The following is a 17,944-nucleotide window of genomic DNA, read 5'->3' on the forward strand; positions in this document are numbered from 1 at the left end:
TGTTTTTTAAAAACAATTTAAAATGCATCTTTTAAAAGAGGCTTTTTAAGGTTTCATCTCTGTTTATATCTGATAGGTTCTTTAGTTTTTACCATTCTTAGCTTTTAGATTTTTAAAGAACTTTTAATTCAAAACTTTTTTTAAAAAATGTAATTTTAAATGTGGTTTTAGCTTCGTCTTTTAACTTGTTTAACTTAAATTTGGTTAACTTTATTAGTCTTATTTTACATTGTATCTTGATTATTATGTTGTGAGCTGCCCCAATCAGTAGTGTACTGGAAGGGTTCGGTAGAAATACTTTAAATAAACAACCAAAAAATACTGCTGATATGGATTTAGATCCTCCTTTCATATATTCAGATTGTACTTGATATTAAAAGCCTGGGATCTGACATGAATGACCTAAGTATGATTCAAAACTAGTTGAGTCACAGAAAGAAAAAAAACACTTAAAGGATAAATGGAGCAACAACCGAAAAATATGAAGTTTCAAAGTATCAGTTCACATCAAAAGTTTCAATTTCTACTATTAATTGTAAGATATTTTGAGAAAAACAAGTAAACACCTCCAAGTAAATAAATAACAGCAGCCTGTCAAAAGACTTAAGAAGTGGAAATCAATATTTTCTTTACGGATCAGTTTACTTGGCCATCCTAGTGCTTCCAGGCAAATCACTGTGCAATCTAGATGTGCTGAAATGGTTGAGAAAACAGATAGTTCCTGTAAAATCTCCTAAACCTGCCATTAATATGATTATTAAGCACTGGCAAATATTTATGAAGGATGTGTCTAAACTTAACTGCCTTAAGATGCAGTGTAAGAGTCCTCCAAGAAAAGAAACCATCAGCAGCACTAGAACATATGCCTAGCATGATTTAATGTTCTTCCTCAAAGACTATGCTTCTTATTTGTATTTGGTAAACACTTTTCCCAGAGCTGATTGCTTCCTGCTAGCTCATGTGTATAATTTTAACATGTATCCTGAAAAGCTGACTTCTATGAGTTTTGTATATAACACTATAAGCCTGTACTAAAGTCCTGTCAAATATTCTTACTGCTTTGACTTAGAGTCCTCTGCATAAACTGAGTTTGTCTGTGTGGCTGTGTACACAAATGCACCTTTGCATTTTCATAAAGCGAGTCAACTGAGCAGAAGTCAGGCAGCTGAGAATCCAAGAGAACTAGTCAAACAACATTTGTCGGACAAGACAAAAGGTCAAGTTAAAAGGAGATGACTTGCTTTCAAAGTCACCATTCTGAAGTTTTACTATTCGTTTCTCACCTCTGTCAGGCGCGGTATGTGAAGGCCTTTTGCATGGTCTCCTGCAGTCTTCCGGGACTTCCCTGGCCAAGTTCGTTTCCTGTGGCTCTCTGCTACTCCAGACCAGGCAAAGACATCATGATAAGCCAGATCTAGATCTGATGGATCTACTGCAAACTGGCATATCAACTTCAGCAAGCATGCAAGACAGTCTAGTAGCCACTGCAAAGAAAAGGAAAAAGGAAAAAAGCATTCACAACAAGCCGTTTTAATTTCATTTACTTTTGCAGTTTCTACAACCACAAAATGCTTTAAAAGCAATACTACAGAAATGTTCATACCCGAGCCCCATACATGTGCACTTCCAGTGACTGTTGCTGGTGTCTATCTTATGTTTCTTTTTAGAATGTGAGCCCTTTGGGGACAGGGTTCCATCTCATTTGTTTGTTATGTCTCTGTGTAAACCGCCCTGAGCCATTTTTGGAAGGGCGGTATAGAAATCAAATTAATAATGATGATGATGATGATGATGATGATGTTGTTGCAATACACATGTATTTACAACGCTATTCGCTTCCTTGTTCACTTATTCAGGTTGCTCACCTGTAACTGTTGATCTGGTAGAGATCCGTTGACGTCCATAAGTATGGGTTCTGTGCAGGAACCATGCAGTAGCAATGCCGCAGCTTGTTGAGGTGTCCAAGCCCCATCTCTACGCCTACAGCGTGCTATTCAAAGGTGGGCTGGGCACCATGTTCCTCAGTTCTTGGATGACCATTGTAAAGGATGATTATCTGGATAAGCAGGTGAGTTCAGCAACATAGAAGTGGAATGGCTTGCACACTGGTATGCACATAGCAGGGCACTACTGCAGAGGGGTGAACGAGAGGGTCTTATGGATGTCGACGTATCTCTACCAGATCAACAGTTACAGTTGAGCAACCTGATTACCTGGATCAAGATCTGTCGAGATCCAGAAGTATGGGTGTTTAGCTAGCTTCCCAAGGAGGAGTGTGCAGTAGTAGCTATTGTAACACCCATTTCAAAACCTTTCTCCTGAAGCTCTCCTCAGCAGCCGAGCGCACATCTATGGCATAATGCTTAACAAAAGGTAACTCCGTGGACCATATTGCTACTTTACAGATGTCCGTGAAAGTTATCCCCAATAGGTGTGCAGCCGATTAAGCTTAGGCACAAGTAGAGTGGGCTTTGATTGCTTCTGGTGGTGTTATGTTCTGCAACTTGTAGGTCAGCAAGATGAGTTCGATGAACCACCTGGACATTCTTTGTCTGGATATACAAATGCCCTTGGCAGGACCCTTGTAGGCCACAAAAAGGTGCTTAGTTGTCCTAAAGTCTTTGGTCTGTGCTAGGCAGAACAACAGTGCCCTGCGTACATCTAGAGAGTGCACAGCATGTTCCAACGGTGTAGATGGGTCCCTGAAGAACGTAGGGAGTACAATGTCCTGGTTGAGGTGGAAGTTAGACACTACTTTGGACAAAAACTCAGGGTCCATACGCATCAGCACCTTAACTGGGTAGAACCTGGTGTAAGGGGAATAAATTCTTAAGGCCGTAAGCTGACTCACATGCCTTGAGGTGGTAATAGTGAGCAGGAAAACTGTCTTTAAAGACACGAGTTCAATGGCAGAAGACGCCATAGGTTCAAACAGGCCCTGAGTTAATGCGGAGAGCACCAATGAAATGCTCCATGGTTCTACTGGCATACGAATAGGAGAGTACACATTCATAAGTCCTTTCAGGAAAGCTTTACTCTCTGGGTGTGAGAAAAGAGTTTTGCCATCACACCCCAGGTGTCTGGAAGAAAGTGCAGCCAAGTGGACCTCAAGGGACACATTAGCTGAATCTTGTATCTTTAATGTAATCAGATAGAGGAGTATGCCCTTTATCGTCGCTTTTTTAGGTAAAAAACCATGTGCCCTGGCATACACAGCCACTTCCAGTTGTGTCTATTGGAGGGTTTTCTTTGGATAAGTAAGATGTTTTTCAAAAGACAATTTTCCATGCGGTCAGACGGAGTGTGAGTACATCTGGGTGGAAGATGTGACCGGAGTCCTGAGACAGGAGATCTAGCTCTTGAGGCAGTTGATGGTAGTGGTTCCCCGACAGTTTGAGTAGCTGTGGAAACTATGGTTGCCTTGGCCACCATTGAGTTACAAGGATGCACGAGAGGTGCCATCACTCGTCTTATCAAGGGACATGATGGAAACATGTATGGTATCTCTAGAGTCTAGTCCAACCGGAAAGCATCCCCTAGAGACTGAGGGTCATGACCCGCTCTCTAGCAAAAGCGGTTGCACTTCGTGTTCTCCGAAGTTGCGAACAAGTCTATGATCGGGTTCATCCAAAGGTCTTCTTGAGCTCCCATTCGTGTTGCTGTTGCTGTGCAAACACACGACTTAGATAGTTCACTAGGACATTGCCCAACCCCTTTATCTGGATGGCTATTGGAAACACTTGGTGCCTGATGCACCAGTGCCACAGTTGGACAATGAGAGCACAGAGGGTTTGTGACACTGTTCACCCACTGGCGGTTGATATAAGCCAGGGTTGCGGTATTGTCCAATTGAACTTGTACAACATTGCCTTGTAGTAGTGGTAGAAAAGTCTTCATTGCCTGGAAGATGGCCAGCAACTCTAGGAAGTTGGTGTGCAATTGAGCTTGTTGAGGGGTCTACTTGCCCTGTATTCGATGGCTCTCGCAGTTGGCAACCCAACCCAGCAGGGATGCATCTGTTGTCAACCAGACTGATGGTGATACAGTCTGGAAAGGGACTTCCTCCAGGAGGTTCTGGTCGTTTGACCACCAGGACCATGAGCGTAGTATCTGTGATGATATCTCTAGATGTTTGTGCTGGCTGTCTCAGCTTGGGAGGAAAACTGTAAGAAACAGTTTCCTCATTTTCAACCATGCATGCTGTATCACCAATTAGAATTCATAGTTCATTGATTGATGCTAAAGTTAATGATTAAGTTAATGAATGCTGGAATAATGTGCATTGTTTGTGTTGTTGTTTTGGCCATTGGCCGTAAATAAATAAAGTATCTATCATGGTGTATCACTGTGTTGCAGGGCGCCATGAGGCCCAAGTGTCATTGGATTTGCTGAGCAGTCTGTGAAGGACAATGCTGGAACATTAGGATCAAGTCTCTGATGCACTCATAACTTTCTTTGGGTAAGTATGCCCTTCTGGTTTCTGTGTTCAACATGACTCTGATGTGATTGATGACACACTTCGGTTCTAGGTGAGACTTTTTCTAATTGACTTAGATCCCCAAGTCTTGGAGGAGAGTTAAAACATATTGTATCTGAGAAAGTAACTCGTTTCTGTCTCTGGACGTCAGGAGCCAATCATAGAGGTAGATTGCATTTCCCTGCATCCTTAAATGGGAGATCATAGTGGCAATACATTTGGTAAATACCCTTGGGGTGGTGGAAAGTCTGAAAGGTAAGACATTGTATTGGTAAACTTGTTCATCTATGGTAAAGCATAGGTATTTCCTGTGTTGTTCCCTTATGCCAATATGGAAATAGGCATCTTTCAAATCCAGCGTTTCAAGCCAGTTCTCTTGATACAGAAGCGGTAGGAACTCCTGAAACATTATCACGTGAAATTTCTTGACGCGAACAAACTTGTTTAACTGGCGCAAGTCCATGACAGGGCATATTCCTCCGTCCCGTTTCAGAATCTGAAAATAGTGGGATTAAAAACCTTCCCGTCTGTGCGCTCACTGCACAGGGGTGATCGCACCCTTCTCCAATAACTCCTTCACCTCTATCTGTAATGACAGGGGTGGTGGTGTGAACATTCCCATAAAGCGTGGGGTCATTTTGAATTTTAAGACATATCCAGAAGATATTATCTTTAGGACCCAGCAGTCCAATGTTATGCGGTGCCATGCAGGGGCATGGCGTGCCATTTTGATGGTGAAATGTGCTGACAGGAGAGATGGAATTGTGAGCCTGGTGGAAGTGCTCACTTGCCAAGATGTTAATGCCCCTGGTGGTGGGAATGAAAGGGAGTTCTGGGGTGTCAGTGGGCAATCTTGTACCTCAATGATGCTTCTGGGCATCCGCCTGCTTGGCATGTTGGGATGAGTAATCTTGCCCTTCCCCTGGTATGGATGCCTGTGATACGGAATATATTGCTTTCTATAGTCCCGTAGATCTTGATGTCTGTAACCTGTTCTCTGTTTCTTGGAGTAAGGCCGATATTTTGAACCATAAGTAGATGTTGATGGCATAGATGTAAAAGTCTTTGCAGTAAATTTCGACTTTTTAAGTTGCTCCATGGTGGAGTCAGTTCTCTCACGGAAAAGGCCTTTGCCATCAAAGGCCAAGCCTTCATTTTTCCCCTTCGTATCACTTTGAAGTTTCATGGAGCGTAACCACGCATGTCTCCGTAGAGTGACAGCTGCAGTTAAGGAGTGAGACTCTGACTCAGCGAGATGTTTTGCTGTGCTCAGCTGATGTCTGGTTAATCTAGCTGACTTTTTCAGGGTTTGTTGGAATTTCTTTTTGAAATCCTCAGGAGACAAATTATCCAAATCTCCTTGCAGAGATTCCCATAAGCTATTATTGTACTTGGCTGTGCATGCTGAGTAATTAGCAATCTTAATGGACAAGCACAAAGTTGAGTAAATTTTCCTCCCTAAAAGGTCTAACTTCCTCCCTTCCCTTTCAGATGGGGTTGTGTGCTATCTCCCAGTCTTTGAAGAGGAGGCGCAATCGATCACTAGGGAGTTTGGCATCGGATATTTTTAAAGGTAGGTGTTGTTCTTTTCTTGGATACAATACAAACTCTCCAGTCTTTTAGAAGTAGGAGTAAATGTATGTAGCACTTCCCAAGCACACTTAGCTGCCCCGGACATTAGGGATGTGCACGAACCGGTCCACAAGCCATGTTGGAGGCCTGCGAACCGGTTCGCGTATTAGCTGGTCCGGCGTTCTGACACCGGGGTGTGTGTGTTGCTTTAAGGGCGGGCTGGGGTGTGTGTGTTTGCACTTACCCCTCCCGCCGCTTTCCCCCCTCCGGCGCTCCATATTAAAGTAAAATCTTCGGGACAGCAGCAGTCCTCCCTGCCGCCTTGTTCCCTGCCAAACATGGAAGTAACGTCCGCACATGCATGCGCTGCTCATGCACGCGCCGCGCAGTGTGTGTGGCATCAGTGGCACGTGCGTTTGAGCAGCACATGCATGTGCGGACGTTACTTCCATGTTTGGCAGGGAACAAGGCGGCAGGGAGGACTGCTGCTGTCCCGAAGATTTTACTTTAAAATGGAACGCTGGAGGGGGGAAAGCAGCGGGAAGGGTAAGTACAACCCACTCGCCCTTAAAGCGACACACACACCCGGCGTTGGAACGTGCCTCCGCGGTCCATGCACATCCATATTAGATAGACATCACAGGTAGCACTGGAAGCGCTACAGGTTGAGTGGTTTGAGACTTAATCATAAAATTATAGACAGGATCATCTATTGTAGAAAGTCCAGACTTCAAATCCAATCCTAAAGCTTCTGCCATAGCTCTCATATGTTGATTTCTTCATTCAGAGAAACATAGGTTGAGGGAGGTACATCAGCTGGAGGATCTACTAAGCTATCAGCATTCTCAGGATCAGATTCAAAATCTGAGGATCCATGGTGGTCTGATGGAGACCCCACTGGAGATGAGGGAGCATGTGTCTGAGTTTCTGGAGTAGCCTTCAAAGGTAGTGGCGTTTGTGTTCTTATTTGGGTGCCTACCTCCCTGCGTGTTGGGGAGCTGGTCTGCGATGCCTGGGATACTCCAGTTGGTGGAAGGGTCTGTGTTGATTTGGAGGGAAATGTGATGGTTTTATTTGGAACCTCCCTAGCCAGGGTAAGATTTCAGCGTGAGGGACCTCCACAGCTGTTCACTCTGAAAATCATATGGAGCGCCAAGGGAGCAGGTCCCCATTGATGCCATAGTAAGGGCGGTACCAGCTGCTGAAGCATGGCAAAAGCCACAAGGGCGCCAGGTAGTTGAGCCTTCCAGGTGGACTGCAGATAAGGAGGCCTGTGCTGGTAGAACTTTGGCGAGCCCTGTCAGCACTTGAGAGGAGAAATCCTTCAAACTTCGAAGTCGAAGGGGTCCTGGAAGAGAAGTCCAGAAGAGACAACAAAGTGTGCGCAGTTGAAAGATCCAAGCCAGCCTCCCTATCCACTTCGTTCTCCGCTTCATCGATACTGAACCTTGGTACTGGCATTTGACAGCTCGGTGTGACTTGCCTTGTCATCAATACAAGTCACTTGTCTTGTCTTGTGCAGAGTCAACGTCAAGAGTGGAAAGCACAGAGTGGGGACCACAGGCGTTGATGAGGCCTCATGTTGGCAATAGTCAGTGTCGATGGTGCTGACGAGGCGATAGGCGCTGGCGCCAGGGACAGCGAGCTAGCTCTATGTCGATTGCATCGGTGTTGAAGGGTGGTTGGTTTCAAGTATGTTCATCGATGCTGGTAACTTCCTCGGCATTGAAGGTTTAGAAGAGTCGACGTCGAGGGGGGTCTTAGACTTAGGCATTGATTTTGAAAATCGTTGCAGGTCTGACAGAGACAGTGTCCATTCCCTCGTCAAATCAATCATTTTAGGTTTCTTTGACTTTGGTGTTGAGGGATCAGTAGCAGACTGGTCGCAGACTTCAAAGGCTTTGATGTTGAGGGCTTCTATGTCGAGCCCAGAGATTGAGAAGTCGGTGTTGGCAGTTTTGAAGCCTTCGACGCCAAGGGAGTCTCTGTCAAAGTCAATGCCGATGGTTTTTGAGTCTTTGACATCGAGGAAGCTTTCGGAGGAGTTTTTGAGAACGATAGGCGTGACTCACCTGGAGTTGATGGGCTTAAGACATCATCATAAATGGCAGCCAGCAGCTGAAGAGCCCGATTCTTGCGTGTCTGCTTTGAAAAAGGCAGACATATCTTGCAAGTCAACATGTGCTCTTCTCTCAAGCAAATAAGACACAACTCATAGAGATCTTTAGGGGGGAGTTTAGCTTTGCAGCCCTCATGACTCTTAAAGCTCCTTTTTTCCTCAGCCATAACAGTAGGCATTCATGTAAGCCAAGTCCGTTCCGGGGTCAAAAACGCCAATTGGAGTCCGTAAGTCAGAAATAAGTCAAAGATCACCATTCGTTGTCCGTCAGCCAGAAATGGGTCAAAACCAAAATATCAGTCCATTTTTAAAAAAAAAAGATGAACTCAAAAGAGAAGAAAAACATTAAAGATTAAGAGGAGCGACAGACTGAGGTCCAAACGCAACAGCAGCTGGAAAAGAACTGAGGAGCATAGCATCCAGTCCACCTTTAAATAGCACACTGTATGCCTGGAGGCAGAGCTGGAACGCCTTGACAAGCTGCAGCATTGTTACTGCACAATTCCTGCGCAGGCGTAGAACCCATACTTATGGATCTTGACGGATCCCGATCCAGAGAGAGAAGCAGCTCTGTGCTTACACCCCTTTCCATGGACACACTACAAAAACTGAATGGGGGGGGTGTTCCAAAATCATGCTCCCTACGCAGAAATAGCTTACTGAAAGAAACGTTTCTAACCATGGGCATGCTTATTTCATAGGGCAGGATGTAGGCAAAGTTAGTCATGACTCAATCCCACTCAAGTTAAGGGGACTTAGTTATGACAAACTTGTCTATTTATTTCAATGGTTCTTCATCATGACCACCAACCGGTCCGCAATCCTGCCTACTGTAGTCATCTTATGAATAAGAATTAGATAAGCTATAAACTTAAGGAGAGCAATGGGAATGAAGTGTCACTTACCACCGTCCAAGATTCCTGCTCTTTAGGCTCTAAAATCCCAGAGTCGAAGATTTCCAAAAGCTGCTGAAGCCCTCCAGAAGCAACAAACTATAAGCAAATGATAAATGGTACAGTAAGTAAAATGCAGTGAGTGTGTGTGTGTGTGTATATACATACACATACACACACACACACACACACACACACACACACACATATAAAAATAAAGTTGTGGGTTGCAGACTACGTCTTTTGAAATTAATGAGACTTTGTTAGTCACCCCTGCTTTAGAGTCATGCACCAGAGATGACTGCAGACCACATCAGTCTGCAGCTGTGCAGGGATCTGTACCATATTTCTGAAAACTGCCTCCTGCCCTGCAAATTTCCTTGCATGTAGTTAACTAGCACATCAGGGAAAGCGCTATGCTACAGTGTTCTCCCTGGTGAACTATTTTTCTACATGCAGAGTGTGTGGGTTTCATTTGTTCTTTAACATACATTAAAAAGATGCAACCCCTTACTTACAGCTGAAGCAGAGCAGCCCAAGAACTCTGCTATCTCACAACTGTCTCATTCTTTTTTTCTTTTTTTTAACTTGTAGCAGCTCATAGGCTGGATCTCTCACAAAATGGCTTGGGGTTGGTGGTAGTGGACACCAGTTCAGCAGTGCAAGCCGAGTTCAAAAAGCAAGGTATTGATCCAGATATACTGGATTCTCCTGCCATAAAAACTTAAAGCTTCACTGATGCTCATGACATACTGCCTTCAGTGGAATAATAGTACCAGGACGGTATTTTATTATAGCAATATCAAACCTTGCAGCTCCACGTGTTTTTACTATTTTCTATTTGATCTTCACTTGAATCATCAGAATCTGGATAAAGATCACTGTAGCTTCCCTAAAAGATAAAATACAAAAACAATATTTTATTTGTTTGTTTATATACTACTTTTCAACAACAACAAAAAGATCTCAAAGCAGTTTGCATAGAAAAAATAAGCATAACTAGCTGAGCAGGGCGCAGAGCATCGGCACCTCTAGTTCTCTTCTCGGCTTTCTTCTCACCCTCCCTGACCAATGGCCACGGTTCGGCTGTTCTCCTTGCCAGCAGTTTATCCCCCCACTCACCCGTCCCTATCCGTCAGCTGCTTGCGAACTCTTGCGGGAGCTGCCAAACATGGGATTAGCGGCAGGTACATTTAAGATAGATAGATATAGATAGATAGATAGATAGATAGATAGATAGATAGATAGATAGATATGACAAAAGACAGAAACATTTTAAAAGGCACCTAATTGGAGGCATAAAAATGAAATTCTGAAACATAGGATGTTATTACCGTGGATTCCCGCCTTATTCTTCTGTTGGGCTTTCCAAGAGCTTCAATTATTTCAAGAGCATACAAAAGTTTATGAGCACTTTTTATTCTCAAAAGATCTTTCCAATTGAATCCATCATTACCCTTTAAAAATGAAAATTATACAACCACTGAGAAGATAAGCAACATCAACACACTGAGCTAAGAGAGAATGACTAATAATTTAGTTTAGGACTTTGCAAATGTTTGGTTTATTATGAAAACATTTTTTAAACTATTCAAATGATATTCAAAGTGAACTATGCCTGTCCACTATGGCTGCAATCCAACAGATCAATGGGAGAGAACAATAGACATAGGAAGAGATTTCTTTGAAGTCCCTCCTCCAGATGTTATCCTATACACAAATACAATTTTGCTGGATTACAACATGAAGCACAATGGGCAAGTTTCACCCCAGAAATCCAGCATTTGAACACTCAACACCAAAATCATAGTGTCAGGTTGTGAACCTGTCTAGAATCCCCTCAGCAGTACTTTTTGGCAGGTATAATAAAATGCCTCATGCAAATAGTATCTGTCCTTGTGGTGAGACAATACAGCACATGATTTTATACTGCTCCTTTTATAAAGACTCACATGCCGGCTTGATTACACCTTTTCTTCTAAATAGGCCAGGGTAGGGATGACTCTTACTATACATGGTTTCTCCTCTCAGATAATTGTGTAGAGACTACCTGAACAGTAGCTAATTTTTGCTAAGCAGCCATTAAAATTAGACAAAGAACCGTTGGTGAGATGTAACTCAATCTTGTAGGCAAGAGGTATCATTATATTTAATCTGATCTATTTTATTCAAGGTATTTCATAATGCTATCGAGGGGTGTTCCGCGTTTTGGCTTTTGTGTATCTGGATCACTGATTGTAAATAAAGTTACTTCTCCTTCAAACCTCTCTAAAAGGTTTCAAACAGGATGAGTGAAGACACCTTAAGAGAGTACTAACCTTCTGTGTTTACAGCTGCAAATATTTAAGGAATTACTCTTCACTCACCTGTTCATCTGAAATATTTTGAAATGCCTGAAGCATATTGGGGCATGTTGGCAGAAGCATTAACAACTCCCAGACTCGCCTTGACAGATTCTCTGCATGAAGGTGGAGCTCTTCACATTTTGCACTCTGAAAAGTCACAAAGGCACACAAAATATCTCAGGATAAGTCAATAAACCAAACTATTTTAGGGATTCTATGGCAAATTAACAAGCAGTGCAGCACAATATAAATTTCACAGGAATTTGAGAAACAAAGCTGAAGAGACAACTGAAATATCCCACAGAAGCATGATTCACTCCTTTGATGGTATTAATGAGTCACCCATGTCTTACAATGCATCTGATTCTCTTATGACAGGAGACTCGAGTTCAAATCCCCATTCAGCCATTAAACTCACTAGGTGACTCTGGGCCAGTCACTTATCTCTCAGCCTAACCTACCTCAGAGGGTTGTTGTGAGAACAAACATAACCACGTACATCACTCTGGGAGAAAAAGTAGGATATAAATGTAAAAACAAATAATCACAAATAGCTCAACAGTTCACTTTCCTACCTAAGAGCCAGATTAAAAGTTACCTCACTATCTTCCATAGCCACTTCTGCTGGAGGTGGTTTAAAAGAGGCAAGCATCTCTAGCAAATCAAAGAGAGTGGTCAGGTGAGGCTCTTGCAGAAGTAAGAGCATTGGAATATTGTCCTTCTGAGGAGGTGGCAGGCAGGATGCTGGAAGCTGAACACCTTCACCCTTTCGCTCTCTCCTTGGAGCACCCAAGGATACAAACACCATCTTGAAACAAGAAAAGAGAATTGGAGTTCATTTAAGTCAGGAGTGCACAACTCAAATACCCCAGTGAGCCGGAACCAACCACAACATGGTATGCAGGGGCCAAGATAAAAGTTAAGGATTAAAAATATTAATGAAAGCAATTATTAGTTACCTGTGGATCTTTTCCCCTTGCCAAGGGACCCACAATTTTAACTAAGGGTAGTGGCCAGAAAACAGGGTCTGCTACAGTGGCACCACAGGAGTTCATTCCAGTCCCAAACAAATGTCAAGTTCTCTCCTATCCCTAATTCTCTTTTGCTTTCAGGTTGCAATCCTAGGCATGTTTACTTAGTAGTAAGCCTCACTGTTTACCAAGTAAACATGTATAGGATTGTGCTGTAAGGCAATTACAGAGAGGACACAGGATGGTGATGGCCTGCTTAAAGAAGAGGGAACTGACAAAGAGAGACTTTCTGCCTTCCTGAGGTGCTATTGCTGCAAGATATTTCTACCTGTGGGTCAGCAAACAAGTTACTACAGGCTGGATCTGACCCCCAGGCCTTCGGCTGTGCAGACCTGATTTAAGTCAATATCATAACTTAGCATATCTATAAGCCAGTCTTTCAAATCAATTTTTGTGGTGTATTTTCTATCTTCAACTGAGATTTCTGCAAACATTTCTGGGCAAGCGCATATTAGTATTGCCATTTTGGTGTTCCTGGCTCTATCTTGTACATGAAGCAATCTCAAACACAGCAAAGGCCATCCCAAGCTTGCTCCAATAGCCAGAAGGAAGATAGGGGTGCATGAGGAGGGAAGACACAAATTAGTCCCCCGGAAAAAATGTTTGATGGGGATGGGTGAATTATGTCATGGTAGAGATCAGGCCATATTACAACACAAGATCTTGTGAGACCATATGGACATGGCACAGTGGACAACCAGAGACATTAATTATTAAAGCAAACAAACAAAAGCAAAATAGTGCCATCAGGAAAGGAGGAGTGGAATCTGGCCCACCAACACTGTAGTCTTAAATTTAATAGCAAGTATCTAATGTAATGTGAAGATATGAAACTGCCACAAACCGAGTCCAACCATTAGGCCATGTGGCTCAAGTATGTCTGAACTGTCAGCAGCTCTTCAGAGTTAGCAGTCAGAAGTTTTTTCATTGCCCTACATGGAGATACCAGGAAGAACCTGGGACCTTCTGCATGCAAACCAGGTGCTCTGTTACTGAACCATGGCCCTATATAAGAAATCCTGGAAGCTGCCTTATACCAAGTCAGATCATTGGTCGAACCTAGCTCAGGACTGCCTGTAGATGAAACTTGTCAATGAAAGAGCTAGTGACCCGCTGCCTCTCTTGCCTTTCCCACTGTCTGCTTTTAGATTGCAAGCTCCTTAAGGACTGAAACCTGTCTGGTTTTTGCTTATGGAACTCCATACAATATCATGTACACAAATCACCATCATGTAAACAGTGTAAACTTATTTCTTGTGTATGTTTGTCAATACCTGCATATCTTTAAAGCCCAATTCATGAAGAGTTTTCTCATCATAGTCTGTTGTCAGTTCATGCCCGGAAGAGATCATTCTCACAGGCCCCATGAGACCACCTAAACAGAGCACAAGCTTCATTGTCTGGCTTTGTTTTTCAAACACAGTAGAGTTTTTTTGCTATCACTACAGAGATCAACCCATAGCATTTTTCATTCATGTTGGATTCTATGATTAACTATTATTACAGGTGGACCTCATTATCGGCGGAGGTTTGGTTCTTGCCTACCACAGTGGATAACGAAACTGCGAATAACAGGATGTTAATTCACTGGAAATCTGGGGATTAAGTTCCAAAGTGGCAAAGAAGGGGAGAGAAGAAAAGTAACACCGGCCTTTCTCTCCAGCAGAAGCCAAGAAGCCTGATTGCCGGCTGGGCCTGTCACAGCTCATGCACTCTTTGAGCACTGACCTCTCCCCCCGCAGCAGGGGTCAGCACGAATGTGACCGGAGCTGCTGCGACTTGTGTGCTCCTTGAGTGCTGGCCGCTCTCCCTGCAGCGGGGACTGGCACAAATGTGACATCTCCACAGAGTGAGCGACTGCCAGAGGGAGGGCCGGCATGAGGAAGGTCTTCCTCTGAGAACTGGCCCTCATCACTGGCCAGGGCTTCCTTACCCCATCCCCCGACTGTCCTCACAAGTCTTGTGAGACACAAGCGCAGGATTTAGGTGGAGTCCTGGGCCTTGTGAGGCTGGTATGGGTGTGGCGCCCAGTGAGGAGGGGCCAGTTCTCTTTAGAAGGGGAAGGCGTAGACACTACCCTTGGAGTCAGAGTTGGCTGCACTGGGGAGCCAGGAGCACTCTCCCTCTCCACCAAAAACCACCAAGACACGAAACCCTTTAAAGCGGTTAACGATTAACACAATTTTATGCTATAAAACCAATTAAAGTAAATTAAATGCCTGAGAAAACAGGTGAGAGTATTTGAGGGTATTTTAAAGAACAGCCAGAGATGGAGAAACACTGATTTTAACAGGAGGGCATTCCAGAGCCCCAAGGCAGGCTCAGAAAAGGCCAGGTCCTGTGTAGCCACCAGTGGTAACTATAACCAGACTTTCCCAGATGATCTTAATGTACGGGAGGTTCATGACAAAGGAGGCACTCTCTTAACACCCTGGACCCAAGCCATTCAGGGCTTTATAGGTAATAACCAGCACTTTGTAATTTGCTTGGTAATATACTGGCAGCCAGTGCAATTCTTTCAAGATTAGTGTTATATTTTCATTTTATCCCGGAGATCAGTCTGGCTGCCACATTCTGAACCAACTGTAGTTTCTGGACTACTATATACAAAGGCAGCCCCACATAGAGTGCATTACAGTAATCAAGCCTGGAAATTACCAGCATATGTACCACAGTTTTAAGGTCATTTTCCTCCAGGACATAGCTGCCATAGCCAAACCTGATTAAAAAAAAACCCTGGTTGTTGCCTCAACCTGAGAGACCAGAGAGAGTTCTGGATCCAGGAGCACTCCCAAGTTGTGTAGTTGTTCTTTCTGGGGGAGTATAACCCCATCTAGAACAGGCAGATAAACATGTTTCTTACCTGTAACCTTTGATATTTTGGTGATCCAGTATAACTGACATAGGCTTTGTGCCTGCGCAATAGTCCCCGCAGAAGCATTCACAAGCTCATCAAAGCACTCTGAAGCTCTGCCCCTTCAAGTGTGGAGCGTGCTCAGTGTTTTTGGCGTAGGAGTGTTTTCTTGCTCAGTTCCTGAACAGCTGCTGTGCAGACTTGAGTTCACCAGACATGAAGCAGGTTAAGTATGGTAGTATGGTAAGTACATCCGTAAGGTGGGGAGGCTGGGCGGGTGTTAATGATACCAGGTCACCAAAAGAGCAAATGTTACAGGTAAGCAACCAATTTACTTGGTGATGATCTGATATCCTTCACAACAGGGGTTTTAACAAGCTCCCTTAAGAGGAAGAGGGCTTAAGGATTTTAAGCTAGAGGACTTTCTTTAGTACCGCTCGTCCAAAACTAGCCTCAGCCACAGAACAGATGTTTAAGGCGTAATGCTTCACAAAGGGCAAGTCGGTGGTCCAAGTAGCGACTTTACGAACATCAGATAAATTAATGAGGGACAGGTGAGCTGCCGTGGCCATGGCTCTGGAAGAGTAAGCCATAATAGTGGTAGGCAAATTCATTTCTTGTTTCTCGTAGCAAGTGAAGATAAGAGAGAGAGAGCATGCTGGTGTTGCTCTCACTGGCGAGGCAGAAGGCATCTTAGGAATAGGCGGAATGCTGGATGCAGCCCTTTCATCAACATTGAGTATGTAAGGAAAAGCCCTTAAAAGTTTATTCAGATGGTGTCGTCATCAGGGATCCAAGGATGGAATCAATGTCTTATAGCAGAGGGAAATCTTTCTATACTGAAGGTGTCAAAAGAAAATGGGTCCCAAAGGCGGGCGACATGAAGACTGACGAAGGGGCAAGCTGGTCTTTAGGTGATGCAGACTCACTCAACATCTGTGCCACAATTGAAGTTGATGAAAGTGGGATTCCAAAAAAGCTGGGTAGTAGGGTTGGCATTGAGGCCAATGCCTGGACCAATACTGCCATCAAGATTGGTACTAGTGTGGTCGAAGGAGGACCGGAAGAAGCTGTTTTGATTATTTCTGGAGAAGAACAAGTGAGAGTGAACAACCTGAACCACAGAAAGAGTCATTGTCCAAACTAAGACCGGTGTTGCTGGCATCGATGTAGATCAGTTGAAGTCAAACACAGTGAATGAGTCAATGTTGACGGATGAATCGATGTTGAGGGCAAAGCATGGGTCGATGTCGAGGCTGTTGGAAGTGTAGACTTATGAGAGACTGCCAAGGTTGAGGACAGTGAAGTAGGTGTTGACAAAGCCTTGCGGTGCTTATGTTGGGGCGAGGAATTGTCCTCCTGGTGCTTGTGCTTCTTCTGGTGCTTATGACAGCTATTTTTTGGGACATCCCAAGGTTTCTTAAAAGCACCTTGCACAGTATTTAACAGGGAAGACATCGGAGTCCAATTCGGTTTCAACAATGTCAAAGTCAACAACATCGGTGGGAGCTGGGACCATGGCATCAGGATCAGAGAATGTAGACCCTGTTCATATAAGGCAGCCCTTAAATCCAATTCTCTGTTTCTTCTAGTTTGCTTAGAAAACAATAAGCAAATTTTGCAGGTGTGAACATTATGATCTTCTCCAAAGCAAAGCAGGCAGGGGTTCTGTTTGTCGGAGAAGGGAAGGGTCCCACAGCAGGAGGAACACTGCTTAAATGGTTTGTTTGTTTGTTTTAAGAATCCATTAAGACTGAAAATAGGACAAACAAGTCCAATCTGTGAGACAAGGAGTAGTAAAAAACTATTCAAAGTCAGAAAAAAACCTTTAAGAGCAAACTGTTAAAGTTTTTTCTTTCAGGAACCAAGCACAGCCGAGGAGCGAATCCCGAGGAAAGTACTCGGGCCTTGTGGTCAAGAAGGAACTGAGCAAGAAAGTGCTCCGCCGCCACAAATACCGAGCACACTTCACGCATGAAGGGTGGAGCCTCAGTGCGCTTTGAGGAGCTTGTGAATCCTTCTGTGGGAACTAATGCGCAGGCGCAAAGCTCACATTGTGAATTATACCGGATCTCCACAAAGATAGCAATAGCAATAGCAATAGCACTTACATTTATGTACCGCTCTATAGCCGGAGCTCTCTAAGCGGTTTACAATGATTTTAGCATATTGCCCCCAACATTCTGGGTACTCATTTTACTGACCTCGGAAGGATGGAAGGCTGAGTCAACCTTGAGCCCCTGGTCAGGATCGAACTTGTAACCTTCTGGTTACAGGGCGGCAGTTTTTACCACTGCGCCACCAGATCTAAACCATTTCTCGAGTTCTGACCCCCACAGTCAGTACCTCCATCTTATATGGATTCAATTTCAGTTTCTCATCCAGCCCATTACTGATTCCAGACAGGCATTTAGGGAAGTTATGCCATTACCTGATGAAGTTGGTATGGAGAAATAGATTCGGGTGTCATCAACAAATTGATAACACCTTGCACCAGATCTCCTGATGATCTACCCCAGAGGTTTCTTTATGATATTAAAAACCATTGGAGACATTATGGGGCCTTGTGGAACTTCATACATTAACTCCCGCTTTGCAGAGCAAAAGTCTCCGAACGGCACCATCTGGAATCTGTCAGAGAGGTAGGAATGGA

At 43.9% G+C, this 17,944-nt stretch overlaps 1 protein-coding gene across 5 annotated transcripts in view; it reads right to left on the bottom strand.

The window, feature by feature from the left end:
* Nucleotides 1-17,944, bottom strand: part of USP34 (ubiquitin specific peptidase 34) — a 234,500-nt gene that overhangs the window by 90,051 nt on the left and 126,505 nt on the right. For all 5 annotated transcript variants that reach the window (XM_053247423.1, XM_053247433.1, XM_053247443.1 and 2 more), the window contains 7 exons: nt 13,712-13,812; nt 12,005-12,214; nt 11,428-11,553; nt 10,396-10,518; nt 9,870-9,953; nt 9,074-9,160; nt 1,284-1,484 (listed from right to left, as the gene is read on the bottom strand). In XM_053247423.1, the coding sequence (XP_053103398.1) occupies nt 1,284-1,484; nt 9,074-9,160; nt 9,870-9,953; nt 10,396-10,518; nt 11,428-11,553; nt 12,005-12,214; nt 13,712-13,812 (932 nt within the window). The remainder of the gene's footprint in view (nt 1-1,283; nt 1,485-9,073; nt 9,161-9,869; nt 9,954-10,395; nt 10,519-11,427; nt 11,554-12,004; nt 12,215-13,711; nt 13,813-17,944) is intronic.

Source organism: Hemicordylus capensis, chromosome 1 (genome assembly GCF_027244095.1).
Source record: "Hemicordylus capensis ecotype Gifberg chromosome 1, rHemCap1.1.pri, whole genome shotgun sequence".
Classification (NCBI taxonomy): domain Eukaryota; kingdom Metazoa; phylum Chordata; class Lepidosauria; order Squamata; family Cordylidae; genus Hemicordylus; species Hemicordylus capensis.